The following is a 14385-nucleotide window of genomic DNA, read 5'->3' as shown; positions in this document are numbered from 1 at the left end:
TTTAAATTATAAAAAAAAAATGTTACCATTTATTTTCGTAGAGTCATTTTTTTTACAAATTAATTCCACCGTTTCAATGTCAATTTTTTTTAATTACTTATTTTAGCTATTATCATTTATTCAGATTTTGTTAATTATATTTTAATGATAGATTTTTATCTTTGTGAATAAATTTTTGTTTATTTTTAATGTATAATTACGATATATTTTTAATAAAGATAATTAAAATAAATTACCATGAAATTTTATAAAAGAACTTTAATAAGATTTCACAAAAGAATTTTTTTTAAATCTTTTATAAAAAAAATTATTTTAAATATCAATAATTATAATAACTTTATGTTATTTGATATAGAATGATTTAGGAAACCTCTTTGGAGATAAAATCTGAAACTTTTGAAATTACAAGATAATAACATCTCCTATAATCAAAAGTTTGAAAATTTTATATGACCATTCTTTGAATAAAGGTTACATATGAGATTCTTGATTATAAATATTTTTAAAAAAAGATTTTTAATTTTTAATTAAAAATAAGAGTAAAAAAAATAATGTAGGAATAATATTAGCTGAAGAAAAAAGAAACAATGAGGTACGATTACAAAGATTCGTGAAACCTATCTTGCTAAATTCACGTTGAGAAAAATAATGCAAATTTGCTTATATAAATGTTGTAGAATTCATCAACTTTCTGGTTTACTAAAAAACGGTAGAGACAAAAAAATTATAGTATGTTTTAAAATAAATTATTTTATGTGTATATATTACGTTTAATTTTTTATTAATATATAAATATCTATTCTTGTTTTTTATAAAATATCATGTATGCATTTTTTACATCAACTTCTTCAATATTTATAGCACTATATGAACTATCATCAAATAAATACCATTTATTGTTAACTTTTGTATACGCAGTATAATGACCACCACCAATTGCACCATAATGATTTACAATAGCATAACATTCATAAGTATACCCATTAGAAACAATAGTAAAATTTGTAAATGGTACTTCAACAGCTTTTCTTGATTTAACCCAGCCACTAGAAGGAATGTATACAAATCTTTTTAAATTTACTATAAGAATATTTGGTTGTCGTTGAATTTGGAATTTTTTTTCCATTTTTGTTTTTTTATTACAAAAGCTACATGTTAAACTGTCATCTAATATTTCAGGTTTTACAAAATCATTAAGGCATGTCGTTAGGCTTACAGGTTTTCTATATTCTTCTTTTTCTTTTTCTACTGATTCATCATCTGTACACATCAAATCCATAACTGATTGATAATTAAGATATAAAGATGATGGTTTCCAATGAATTGCTATATTTCTTATATCTGTTGAGACAAATTCTCCAAGGTCTTCTAAATTACATCCTCTACAGAATTTTGTCCAATCACATATTGCACACCATTCAAATGAATTATCTACTGCTACAATTTCAAAAGGATATCTACCTTTTAAATCTTCACTTGCATCAATTGCTCTGTTATGTGTACTATTTTTATTTCCATCTTTTAAATAATATTGAGATAATCTATTATAAACATCTTTATAAAAGTCAGAAACTTTAGTTATTAATGGTTTATATTGAAAAACTAATGGCATTCCAAAAAAAAAGCTTGTTATACCATCAATTGCTTTAATAATATAAATATCATTAAAATGATCATTTCTATTAAGTGCAAAAACAGGACAAGAATCAGTTGATTCAGGAACAATCTCAAAAGCAATAATATTACATTCTTTTAATGAACATAATGATTTAACTTCTACATTTTCATTATTTAGTTTTTCAAATATATTTTGTTTAAGCTTAAAATTTGAATCCAAAATAGCAAAAAATATTGATGTTTCAATGATACCAGTTTTGTTTTTTATTAATGATTTTATATATGGAAGTTTTACATGCCCTGGTAAAGACCATGACATTCTTATTGGTGTCTTACCATTTTGTGGTACTAAAATTATAGTCAATAAAAGTAATTCATTATCTGGGATTGGTAATTGTAAAAATGTAAAAGGTTCAAATGTTTCAGAAACATTAAAACATGATTGACATGTTAATGATGATTTCAATTGTCCACAAATTTTCAATGTTATAATAGAAAATTCTCTTTCCAATTGTTTTTTCCATTCTAAATCAGCAGGAGTGTCTGATAGATAAGTAGTATCAGGTACAATACCTTTTTCATTATTTGAATTAGCTAATTCTTCACTAATTGTATTTAAAAAACACGATAAAAATTCATTTGCATCTTGTTGATTTTGATCAGCAAACAATGGGCATTTAATTGTAATCATTCTTTTTAATTCACCTGGTGTAAATTTGTTGTTTTCTCTTGCAAATACTTCACATAAAAATTTACCAAAAGCTGTTGTCAAAGAATTATCTTCTACATTTTCATCTAAACGTTTTATTAAATAATCAGTAATAACATCAGTACGAATAAGACATTGTAGTACGGAATTCATATAACATGAATTACCTAAATTGGCTAAACCAACAATTCCTGATGTTTTTTTTTCAACAGATAATACACTTCTATTTACAAGAGGCATTGATAAAAAATATCCATCATTATTTAATGTAGATGATTCATTTGTTATATTTAAAAATTCAATCATTTCTTCAGGCCATGACATATCTCGATTTCGTATTTCAAGAAGAATTTTTAAAAACTTTCTATCATTAGTAAATTTTTCTAATGAAATATCTTCATCATCAATAAGAATCATTTCAGGCATCAACCAAAGTCTTATTGCATTAGGATCATCTATTTCAAGACCTTCTTGTGCATCATTTTTTAAAACTTTTATTGGTAATGTTTTTGGATATAAACTCCAAAACCATGGTTTTTTTTCATATCCTTTATGACAATGAATTAATACTAAAGGTGGATATAAATCAATTATTCCATCATAATTACAATATCTTTTAATTTCATTGTCATATATTCCATATTTTTTTTTTAAAAATAAAAAAAGTGCTTTGTCAATAGCAACATAATCAACATTTTCAACAATGTTTTCTTTTAAAATTGGACCAATCATTTGACGACCTTCATAAATATACATCCATTCATATGGAAAATTTGTTTCTATAAGATATTCTCCACCAGAAATTGGTTCAATTTCATATGTACCTTTAGACATTTCATTAATCATTTTATTCCACCATTTATATGATATTATATAATATTCAGTATTTAATTTTCTTTTTACAGAATTTTTGTATCCCTTAATAATTAAAAGTTCTTCTTCATTTTTTTGTAATGGTAAACCAAAACATATATATGAATTTTGTTTTATTAATTCTAAAAAATTTTCTACTTCTTTTATACCATTTGCCCAACAAATAACATCATACAAAGAAACTTTACCATTTTTTATTTTTAAAGTTTTGTTTTTCTCTTCAATATCTAATTCTTTGTAAATATTATTTATAGTTTCTTCGTTAAAATTATTATCTTTATCTCTATCCCACATTTGTAGAATAAATTTTATTCTTTCAACCGGTGGTCCTCTACATGATGCTGATAAGGCACATAAAAATTCTTTAAAATCAATATGACTATCTTCATTAGAATCATATGCTTTAAATAATAATTTTACTTGAGAAAACGTTAAAGACCCATTACATATAAATTTGAATTTATCAAAATTCATTTTATTCTTTTGAATTGTACAAATATCATAGAAAAAACTATTTAAAAGTCCAATTTCTTCTTCAGTAAAATGTGTAACACCTGACAAAACTTCATATAAATTATGATTTAAGGTGACTTCTCTATCCATCATAGTGGAGTCATTGGAAAATATATTAAAAAATCTTTCATTAACTTCTGGTAAAAATTTCTTTTTCATAGCTAAATCACCTTTTGTTAAAATAACTATAGAAATAACTAATGTTTCAAAAGTTATTGCCTCCTCATCCCAACAAAATTTATGATATATTAATGATTGGAAATTTTTAGGAACTTTTGTATTTTTAAAAATTTCTTTACAAAATTCAAATTCATTCATTTGTCTTCTATTATTCCATGCTGTCTCTAGTCTACGAAATTCTGAATCAGTTACTATTATATGAATAAAATTTATTTAACTTATTTATACTTACATATTTCAACTGCTTCTTCATATTTTATAGGAATATCAAAATCAGTTTGATCATCATATGATCGTTTTAAATAAGAATCTTTATTTCCCATATCATAAAAATATGTTAATCAAGTTCTTAAAAAAAATTTAATACCAAAATTATAACTTTTTAACTAGTATTATATTTAATAATAATTTAAAATAATATAGCACGTGAATATGGAAATTAAAGGAATATTATCTAAATAAATAATAATAATATTCTGTCATTAATTTTTTTTAGATAAATAAAAACTTTAATAAGTAATTATTATTATTGTAAACTGTCTTCAATTGTTTAGTAAACGCTCTACCAATAGAATTGAAAGATTAAGTTACTATTCAATCGAAATTATAACAAATCTAATTTGACAGTTTTGGCATTAAACAATTGATAATTTTTCAAATAGTACTATCAACCACAGTTTATACTTTAACAATTTAAATCGATAATAACAATCTTTTATTGTTTGCGCTTTAACCTTACTAAACTTGTTTTTAATAGAATTGTATATATTTATCAATTTTTCTTAGAAAATTTTTGATGAAAATAAATTGTAATACTTTGGAGATTATTTTTACAAAGTTTCTTTAACTGCTGTTATTAAATTTTATTTTATTTTTTTTTATTAAAAAAAAAACTTTTACTACTATGAATCAACTATATAAAAAAGAAAAGAGAAATGTTATTTCAATGATAAAAATAAATTTATAATATAATTTATGATTAATAAATAGTTTATAAATTATTTATATAAGCAATGACATTTTTTTTGAATGAATTTATTGGCCAAACGGAATTTGATTACAATTACAATAGAATATTTATTAATGTCAAGTGTATGTGACTTTATTAATAAATTTTTTATATTTAAAATAAGTAATTTAATTTTCACTTTAAAATTAATAAAAAAAAAATAAAATTCCTTCGAATATATACTAATTAATTATTATTAAATATTTTTAACTACCTTGTTACAATTACTATATTAACGCAGTCAAATTTATAATTTATTTATTTTCTAAAAATGATCATTTATATAAAGCTGCAATATGCCTAAGGCATTTTGATGAAAAAATCTATTATTTTTGTGCAATTAATAGTTTTGCATAATTTTTGTTAATATTTTAAATTTTTTTTTTTATGAAATCTTTTTTATTATTAAAAATTAAAGTTTTTAAAGTAATCTATATCTTTATTTTCTTTTGTTAAATTATAAAGATATAATTTTTGCGATATAAAAAGGTAAATTTTTGAATGACCATTAATTTATTAATGTAGTATGTTAAGAAGGAATGTTGTAGTGATATTAAAAAAAGTAGGCGTAGGTAGACACACTATATTTATAAATATATAGAAGAAAATAAATTTACCAGTTAGTTATGACTCCATTTTAAAATTTTTGTTATAGCTAATTTTGATTAAAATTTGATATATTTAGAAGCTTTGTTATATTATTAGTTAATTGGCAACACAAATTAACTCATGAATATTTAAAAAATATTATCAAAATACTTGTTTCTGCTTCTTTGTAATAACTCCAATAATGTCTTTACAATTTTATAATTAAAAACAAACGAGAACAAAAAAAAATTTATATAAAAAGGATCATTTTTTTATTAGTTATAAAACTTGCAAATTGATTTTTTATTATTAATTTTTTTTTATTATTTTCTATAATAATTAATTTAGAAAAATTCACATATATCTTTTTAATATATTTATTGTAAAAGTGTGGTTTTTTTTATAATTTTCTATATGATACTTTCTAAATTGTTTATAAAACTTTTTTTATTAAATGACAATAATTTTGTTTATTTAAAATGTAATAAATTTTTAGATAATAAATGGAAGAATATGAAAAAATAGCAGTTGCAGGTAGAGGTGCTCATGGAATTTGTTGGCTATGCCGTAAAAAAAAAGATATATCTAGGCAAAAAGTGATTGTTAAAGCTGTCTCAACATTAGGACTTAAAAATAGTGAAGAAGCAAGTATAATGAGTATGTAATTAAATAAATATTAAATTATTTAATATATTTTTTAATTAAGGTGAAGTAAAAATTTTATCAGAATTACATCATCCTAACATTATTGGATACATAGAATATTTTTCTTCAGATGGAGCATTAAGTATTGTTATGGAATATGCAGAAGGGGGAACATTATCAAAATTTTTACAAGATCAAAATGGTGTTCTGTTAAAAGAAGAAGTAGCATTAAATTATTTTACACAAATAACTATGGCAGTTGATTATTTACACAATAAATTTATTCTTCATAGAGACCTGAAGACACAAAATATATTAATGAATAAAAAAAAAACAATTGTTAAATTAAGTGATTTTGGTATTTCAAAACAATTAAACACCAAAAGTGTAGCTTCTACTGTTGTTGGAACACCAAATTATTTGTCTCCAGAAATTTGTGAAGGTTGGTTTTATTTTAATTATTAATATATTTTTTTTAGGTAGACAATATAATCAAAAAAGTGATATGTGGTCTTTAGGATGTATTTTATATGAATTAACTCATTTAACTCGAGCGTTTGATGGTGAATCTTTACCCTCTATTGTTATGAAAATAACTCAGGTAAATATTTTTTTTTTAATTGATGCATAAATTGAATTACATAATTAATATTTTTATAAATTTTTTTAGGGTAGACATAATGAATTTGGAAGTCACTTATCTTCAAGAATGAAAGAATTAATTGGTTTTCTTCTAACAATTAATGAGGATAAACGCCCAGGAACAAAATTAGTTTTAACTTGTCCATTAGTTTTACCTGTATGTATGAGTGTAAATTTAGGAATGGGAAGGATAACAAAAATGAATATATAACACTTATCACTTCGCAAATTACAAAAACACCTTTGTTTTATGAAAAAATTAAATTGAAAACAACTTATTTAAGAAGTATTATTGATGTAAATAAAATCTCATTTTTTATCGTAAAAACGTTTTTACGAATAATGTCCAAGGAATATTAATCATGGAAAAATCTTTTCTTTTTTTTTTAAATTATAAATATCTTTCAAATTCTTGCAGTATTTGTCAAGAAAATAACAATCTTAACAAAAACATAATAGTTGTTTAAAAAAATCAGATTAAAATAAATAAAATATTTTTACCTAACTATATACCATAATGATCTCAAAAACTTATAGCTTAATTTATATATATTTAGTCTAGTTTGAAAAGATTTATCAAATATAGCAATTTAAAAATGGTTTTTTTTCCATAATTAAGAAAATTATATTTTATACCATAAATATTTACTTATAGATTTATTAGAATTAATAAATTTTGGTAGAAATTTGAAACAATGATATATTTATTATATTGACATGTTAACCTATTTACGTAAATACAGAAACGTGTCATTAATAAATCATCAATAGATTTACGTAACATCCATTACCTATTATGTTTTTACTAATATACTGAAACATATAAAATATTTTTTTTTTAAATTAATTAAGTAATTATGCTATTAAAAATGTTATAAGTTTAAAAATAATAAAGATTTTGCATAACACTTATTTAAAGTCAATAGATTTTTATCCTTGAAATGTCAGTCAGCAAAAACTTATAAGTATAATTTAATTTGTTTTAAAGTACAAACAATTACATTAAGTTATCATTTTGTAATTTACATTTTTACCATAAAAATTTATTTCAACAAAAATTATATTTTAAAAAGAATTATTTAACGGTTTAGAAAATAAAATAATTTCCGATGATATGTTAAAGAATTTTATAAATGTTTCAAAAAAATAAGTAAGAAAATTAATTATATTTTTCGATCAAATTCAATTATTTTCAAAATAACTTATAACATAAAAAAGTCATAACAATTATTTATAAATATAACTTTTAATATATACAAATAATTGTTGTATTGAAAATATATTATTAAACGATTAAAAGTCAAATATTTATAGTAACATTAAAATAAAATGTACATGATATCATTATGATAAAAATTGTTTCTCAATAAAAATTAATTTATTACATCACATTTTATTTCATTGTTAATAAAATAAATGATATTATTTTAAAACTTCTTAAGATGTTAAGTTAAGATGATATCATATAATAACAGTAAAGAACTTGGTGTTTATTTAAACTTCACATAATCTTAATTTGTATTATATCTTTTGTTAATACTTACACTTTATTTTCTATACATAAAAATTGTTTTAAATAATAGAATCTTGATCAAGAGTATCTATTGGGATAAAAAATGATAATTTTATTAGAATTTATATTAATAAATAATTTAGAAATTATAATAATATACTATTTGATGAACCAAAAAACAGTCTAAATTTTGAATCGTTTCCTTTTCCAACATAATACTTATTTTTTTCTAAAGAAATTACTGAAGTCATTGATAAAATAAACAAAAAATTGAGACAAACTTTTTAAATTAAAAGACCTGCAAGACTACTTCGATTTAACTAACAATAATGAAAAAGAAAAAACTACAAGTGAATTTTTTGAAAATATATATAATAAATATAAAAGTTATTGTAAGAAGTTAGAAATGAAAATTATTTTGAAAAAGAAAAAGATGTATCCGGTAACAAAAATAAAAGTGATATATTAAAAGACGTTACATTTATTAGAAAGTATGAAATTTCATGTATTACCAATAAATTATATGAACTAGAGTCAAAATTTGATTATGAGAATATTACAAAAACAATACTGTATGTTGTCTTTTCTCCTAGTAATTATCAATTAAATGATAAAAAAGGAGTTTCTAAAAATAAAATTAATGTTTTTATTAATGATGCATTCTTTTATCAAAAAAAAAATGACATAGGCAAATCATGATCTAATTATATTTTAATTATTGGTAGTATAAAGAATTATTTAATGATGACAAAGCAAACTTTAAAGATTATAATTACATTATCCAATTTGATGACAATGTTACAACTAATTATCATTCCAAAAATATTGAGTTTTACTACACGTGGATGGATGTAATCTTGATGAAAGATTATTTAATAATTTTTAAAAGTTTGGTTTTGTGAAATCTCTAAAGATTCAATCTTCTGTAATACTTTATATAATGAAAAATATGAATTGAAAAACAAAAAGTGAGAATAGAAAAGAGAAAACAGTTACATATTTTTTTCTATTTATTAATTCAATGATAAAAGTGGGTTTCTAAAACAAAAAGTTTTTACATATGTTCTTGTAATTATACCAGTTTAAGAATTAACAATCCAAAATTTTAATCAAATTTGTAAATATTGTTTTGGTATTCAAATTTCATGTAGAAATGTTTTTGGCCAAACAGTTGTGAGGAATAGTAAATTATTTATAAGTAAAGGATATAATATTTTATTTGGTACTCCAAAAATATTAGAAGATTTTTTTTGAAAGATGTATTTTAAATTTCCAAGCTAAGAACAATGAAAGAATAACATTATTCTTTTCAACTGCGTTTAATTTATTTTATAAACAATACACCAAAAATATTTTGAAAAACGATGTTGAAAGTATTATCAATTGTCGTTTAAAAAATGTGTGCAAAAAGAATGCACACGAAATTATTCATTCAACAGGGAAAGATAAAAATATTATTATTTATGAAGGTTTAAAAATAGAACAACAAATTACTTTTGAAAATTGTTTTAAACTTAGAAATACATTAATTTTTGTTGATAAAAAAATATCTGCACATATATTAGCTATGTTTTTAAGTTATTAAAACATTCCTCATAAATGGATATCACAAGAAATAAGAGAAAAAAATTTATTAGATTTTAAATGTTATAAAATTGATGCTATTGAAGCAACTGAGATTTGTACAAAAAGATTAGACATTTATCAGTTAAAACATATTAATCATAAAATATTGTAGAATATTTATACATTTATTAATAGATTAGAAATAGCTAAGAAAATTATAAGTGGTTATGATACATTATATTATGATTCTAATTCCTGTTATCATTTTAAAGATTATTTAATTTAGGTAAATTTGAAATATTTTTTAATAAGTTTTTAAAAATTTTCCACAACAGTTCCTTATTTTTTATTATGAATAAATCATGTGTTATCGATTATTTTTTTACACTTAAACATTTTTTTTTATTGTAATAAATATTACAACCAATGAATTTTTATTTAATCGGTAATCATCAATCTTCCAATTAATTATTTCAAAATACACCTTGATTTTAATTTTTAAAATATATTTTAATGAAATTTTTAGAAATATTTTAATTTATAATATGACGTTGAAATTTTTAATTAGTACGAAAATATATTTTTTTTATTTAACATATACAACAGGTTAATTAAAAATTAGACAGAACATTATCTTTTTTTTTAAATCATATAACGGTTATAAATCTTATATAATTTATTGATAAGTATTCTAAATTTGCATTTTATAAGATTAAAAAAACATATATTCAAATTTTGACATTTCATACCATCACTAATTAATAATCTAATATTTTTTTTTCTTTTTATTTATATTAGATTATACTTTACAATATTTGATATATAAAAAAAGGCGTTTCTTTATAAATTATATGAAAGTTTTGTTTAAAGAAAAATATAATTAACTTATTATCATTTTAATATTTCTCTATTTCAAAAACAAAGTTATTAATATATTAATATATGATACAATATTAGTATGTTATGACCTATTATAATATTAAAGATCTTTATTAATTTACCATATTGAATGTTATGTATGTAACATTAAATTAACATATGAATATATACTGTATATTTTTAGAATACTTTTATTAGTTATAAAAAAAAATTTTTTTCAGAAATATTAAAAAAAAAATGATTATTCCTAGAAATATTTCATTGATTAATTTTATTCGTACTCAAAAAAATTTGGCTAAAGTTTTACCTTCTCTTTCTACATCTCCTAATAATGAAGCTTATTATTTGGAAAAAGAAGCTGAATATAGTTGTCATAACTATAAATCTCTTCCAGTTGTTATTGCTAAAGCAAAAGGTAAAAAAAAAATAAATTTTAATATATAATATTTTGTTATGTTAGGTGTAAATTGTTGGGATGTTAATGGAAAGAAATACTTTGATTTTCTATCTGGTTATTCTGCTGTAAATCAAGGACATTGCCATCCTAGAATTGTAAAAGTTTTACAAGATCAAGCATCAGTTGTAACATTAACATCTAGAGCTTTTTATAATAATGTTTTATCAGAGTATGCTGAATTTATTACTGGAATTTTTAAATATGATAAAGTATTACCAATGAATAGTGGTGTTGAGGCAGCAGAATCAGCTATTAAATTAGCTAGAAGATGGGCATATGAAGTTAAAGGTGTACCAGAAAATGAGGCTGAAATTGTTTTTGTTAAAAATAATTTTCATGGAAGGTCAATTTTTGCTATTTCAGCATCTACTGATCCAGATAGTTATGGTAAGTATGGTCCATTTGTTCCTGGATTTTCTAAAATACCATATGATGATATTAATGCTTTGGAAACAAAATTAAAATCTAATAAAAATATTGCTGCATTTATGATTGAACCAATACAAGGTGAAGCTGGTGTTGTTATTCCTCAATCACCTGATTATTTAAAAAAAGTACGTGAATTATGTACTAAATATAATGTTTTATTCATTGCTGATGAAGTTCAAACAGGTCTTGGTAGAACAGGAAAGATGCTTTGTGTTGATCATGACAATGTTCGCCCAGATATTGTTGTTCTTGGGAAAGCTTTAAGTGGAGGAACTTATCCTATTTCAGCAGTTTTGGCAGATAATCCTATAATGCTTTGCATAACACCAGGTACTCATGGAAGTACATTTGGTGGAAATCCATTAGCATGTAAAATTGCTATTGAATCTCTTAAAGTAATTATTGAAGAAAATTTACCTGAAAATTCAGAAAAAATGGGAAAAATTTTATTAGAAAGATTACAAAAACTTCCTAAAAATTTAGTAAAAACAGTTCGAGGTAGAGGATTATTACAAGCTATTGTAATTGATAACAAAATTAAGGCATGGGATGTTTGTTTACGTCTTTGTGATAATGGAATATTAGCCAAAGATACACATGGAGATACAATTCGATTTGCTCCACCTTTAGTTATAAATGAAAAAGAAATCAATGAAGCTGCAGATATAATTGAGAAAACAATTTGTAGTTTTGCTTAAATATGTCAAATTTTATTTTTTTATGATAAAAAATATTTTTTAATTAATATTCAAATATGAAAAACATAATTGTTTTTTCTTTACCCAAATTAAAATAAATAAATTTCTAAAGAATTTAATTTATTTAAAGCACTTTATTAATATTAATTTTTATATTTCAAAATTTGATATTTTTTAATAATTGAAAGGACAATAAATAAATTTATTTAAAAAAAATTATTTATAATTTGAAATTGTAAAAATTTTTTTTCTTCATTATTTTAAAAAAACATTAACAATATAAAAATATTAAAATAATAGAATAAAAAAATGATTTAATTTTCTTATAACAAAAAAAACCTAGTCATCTAAGAAAGATATTGTATTACCAGCATTATTTTTCATGTACCTTTTGTATCTTCTATATTGTGCAGATTTCATTAATTTTTCTTTTTCTTCTCTATCTTTATCATTTTTATATTCTTTAGCATTTTCCTTTATCCAACAAGATCTTTCAAATATTAAATCTTGTTCATATTCTTCTAAACAATGAAATTGACTTTCAGTCATATCTAAATATTTACAAATAAGATAAATTTTGTCCTCCATTTCTAATTCTTTATTTAATATATTATATTTATAATACCATCTTCCATACCAATATATTAATTTAACAAAAGTATATGGAAAAATAATTAATTGAAAAAGTAATGTATCATAGAATGATTCTTTCTTATATCCTCCTCGAATATCCATATTTTCTTCAATAATATCACGAATAATTTTCTCCAAATCAACACCTTTATTTTTAATTAATTTACCTTTTAAATCATAAGAAATAAGTTTCCTTTCAACAGCTATATTTGTTGCAAGTTGTCGATATTTAGGAACTGTTATAGCATAACTTAAAGCTTCTGAATACTTTTGTTTTGCACTTAAATATTGAAAAGCAGAAACAAGAATAATAGTAACAATTATTACAATTCTTATATCTACTTTGGGTGCCGCTTTCATTCTATAATATTGATAATAATTATAATATCTATCTTCTGGATGATCCAAATAATGATCATAAAATTGTTTTGTTTCATCATCTTTTAAAGTTTCATATGCAGTGGCAACTTCTCTAAATCTAGCAGCAGCAATTTTTTTTTCCTCAACACCCGTTACCCTATCAGGATGATATTTTTTGGCAAAATTTCTATATAATCTAGAAAGTTCACTTTTTGTAAAATCATCTCTATCTATTCCAAGTACTTCATAACAAGTCTTTAAACCACAATATAATCCTGGAGCTAGACCAACATTTTGACTAAAAGATAATAAACAATTTGTTAGGAATATTACTATGGTTAAAAATTTTAAACATATCATCCTTAAAAACCCTATAAAAAAAGTAATAATAATAATAATAATAATATATATATATATTTGTAGACAAAATTTTTTTGTAAACGTGTAAACTTTTTTTTTTTTTTTAATTTTATTAAATTAAAAAAATATTTAAAAAAGAGTTAAACTTATTAAAAATATACTTAAAATGTTAGAAATAAATTCATTAATTTTAATATATATAAAAATAATAATTTAATATTTAAATAACATTAAGATTAAAATATTTTATATTAAAACAAAACATCTAAAAACGATTAAAAGGAAGTATTTAAATATCAAAAAAATTCATTATGTATTATTTTTTTTAATATATATATATATATTAGTTAAAGAAAAAAAAAAAACTAAACTATTAAAAATATAGTTTAATGCTTGGCCATATCAATATAACCATATGTAGGCGGTATCATGAAACATTACTAAAAATTTTTTGAACAATATAGGACATTAATATTTTATAATAATTGTATTGCGGCCCTGACCAAAACATTTTTCCAAACATCTCCAACGTGTTTGTTAAGGGGTAGAAATATGAAAATGTCAGGTATTTAGAAGCTAAAGTTAAATGAGAATACATCATATCTATGTTAAAATTTATGTAAAAAAATTTTATACTACCTTATTTAAAGGTATGATGGCATTCAATTAATACTTTATAAAGAATTATTATCAAAATTATTATATTTATTCTTA

General features: G+C 21.3%; 5 protein-coding genes across 5 annotated transcripts; 2 read left to right on the top strand and 3 right to left on the bottom strand.

The window, feature by feature from the left end:
- Positions 1-796: 796 nt before the first annotated feature.
- SRAE_2000022400 (Ubiquitin carboxyl-terminal hydrolase 32) lies at positions 797-1126 on the bottom strand (the record flags this gene model as incomplete). The annotated part of the gene is made up of 1 exon (XM_024651026.1): positions 797-1126. One exon carries the CDS (start codon positions 1124-1126, stop codon positions 797-799), a length of 330 nt encoding a protein of 109 aa, XP_024504745.1.
- A 29-nt stretch (positions 1127-1155) lies between these two features.
- On the bottom strand, positions 1156-4215 carry SRAE_2000022300 (Ubiquitin carboxyl-terminal hydrolase 32; the record flags this gene model as incomplete). The annotated part of the gene is made up of 4 exons (XM_024651025.1): positions 1156-1167; positions 1217-3600; positions 3646-4083; positions 4125-4215. 4 exons carry the CDS (start codon positions 4213-4215, stop codon positions 1156-1158), a joined length of 2925 nt encoding a protein of 974 aa, XP_024504744.1.
- A 1777-nt stretch (positions 4216-5992) lies between these two features.
- SRAE_2000022200 (Protein kinase domain and Serine-threonine/tyrosine-protein kinase catalytic domain and Serine/threonine-/dual specificity protein kinase, catalytic domain and Protein kinase-like domain-containing protein) lies at positions 5993-6987 on the top strand (the record flags this gene model as incomplete). Its single annotated transcript, XM_024651024.1, has 4 exons — positions 5993-6146; positions 6196-6576; positions 6614-6735; positions 6805-6987. 4 exons carry the CDS (start codon positions 5993-5995, stop codon positions 6985-6987), a joined length of 840 nt encoding a protein of 279 aa, XP_024504743.1.
- A 3984-nt stretch (positions 6988-10971) lies between these two features.
- SRAE_2000022100 (Ornithine aminotransferase, mitochondrial) lies at positions 10972-12318 on the top strand (the record flags this gene model as incomplete). Its single annotated transcript, XM_024651023.1, has 2 exons — positions 10972-11149; positions 11195-12318. The coding sequence occupies 2 exons, from the start codon at positions 10972-10974 to the stop codon at positions 12316-12318; spliced, it is 1302 nt and encodes a 433-aa protein (XP_024504742.1).
- Positions 12319-12657: 339 nt separating this feature from the next.
- Positions 12658-13671, bottom strand: SRAE_2000022000 (DnaJ homolog subfamily C member 25; the record flags this gene model as incomplete). The annotated part of the gene is made up of 2 exons (XM_024651022.1): positions 12658-13058; positions 13119-13671. The coding sequence occupies 2 exons, from the start codon at positions 13669-13671 to the stop codon at positions 12658-12660; spliced, it is 954 nt and encodes a 317-aa protein (XP_024504741.1).
- Positions 13672-14385: the final 714 nt, after the last annotated feature.

This window comes from Strongyloides ratti (genome assembly GCF_001040885.1).
Source record: "Strongyloides ratti genome assembly S_ratti_ED321, chromosome : 2".
In the NCBI taxonomy this organism is placed as follows: domain Eukaryota; kingdom Metazoa; phylum Nematoda; class Chromadorea; order Rhabditida; family Strongyloididae; genus Strongyloides; species Strongyloides ratti.
The sequence above is the reverse complement of the archived record's forward strand: the minus strand, read 5'-3'. Positions and strand labels throughout refer to the sequence as shown.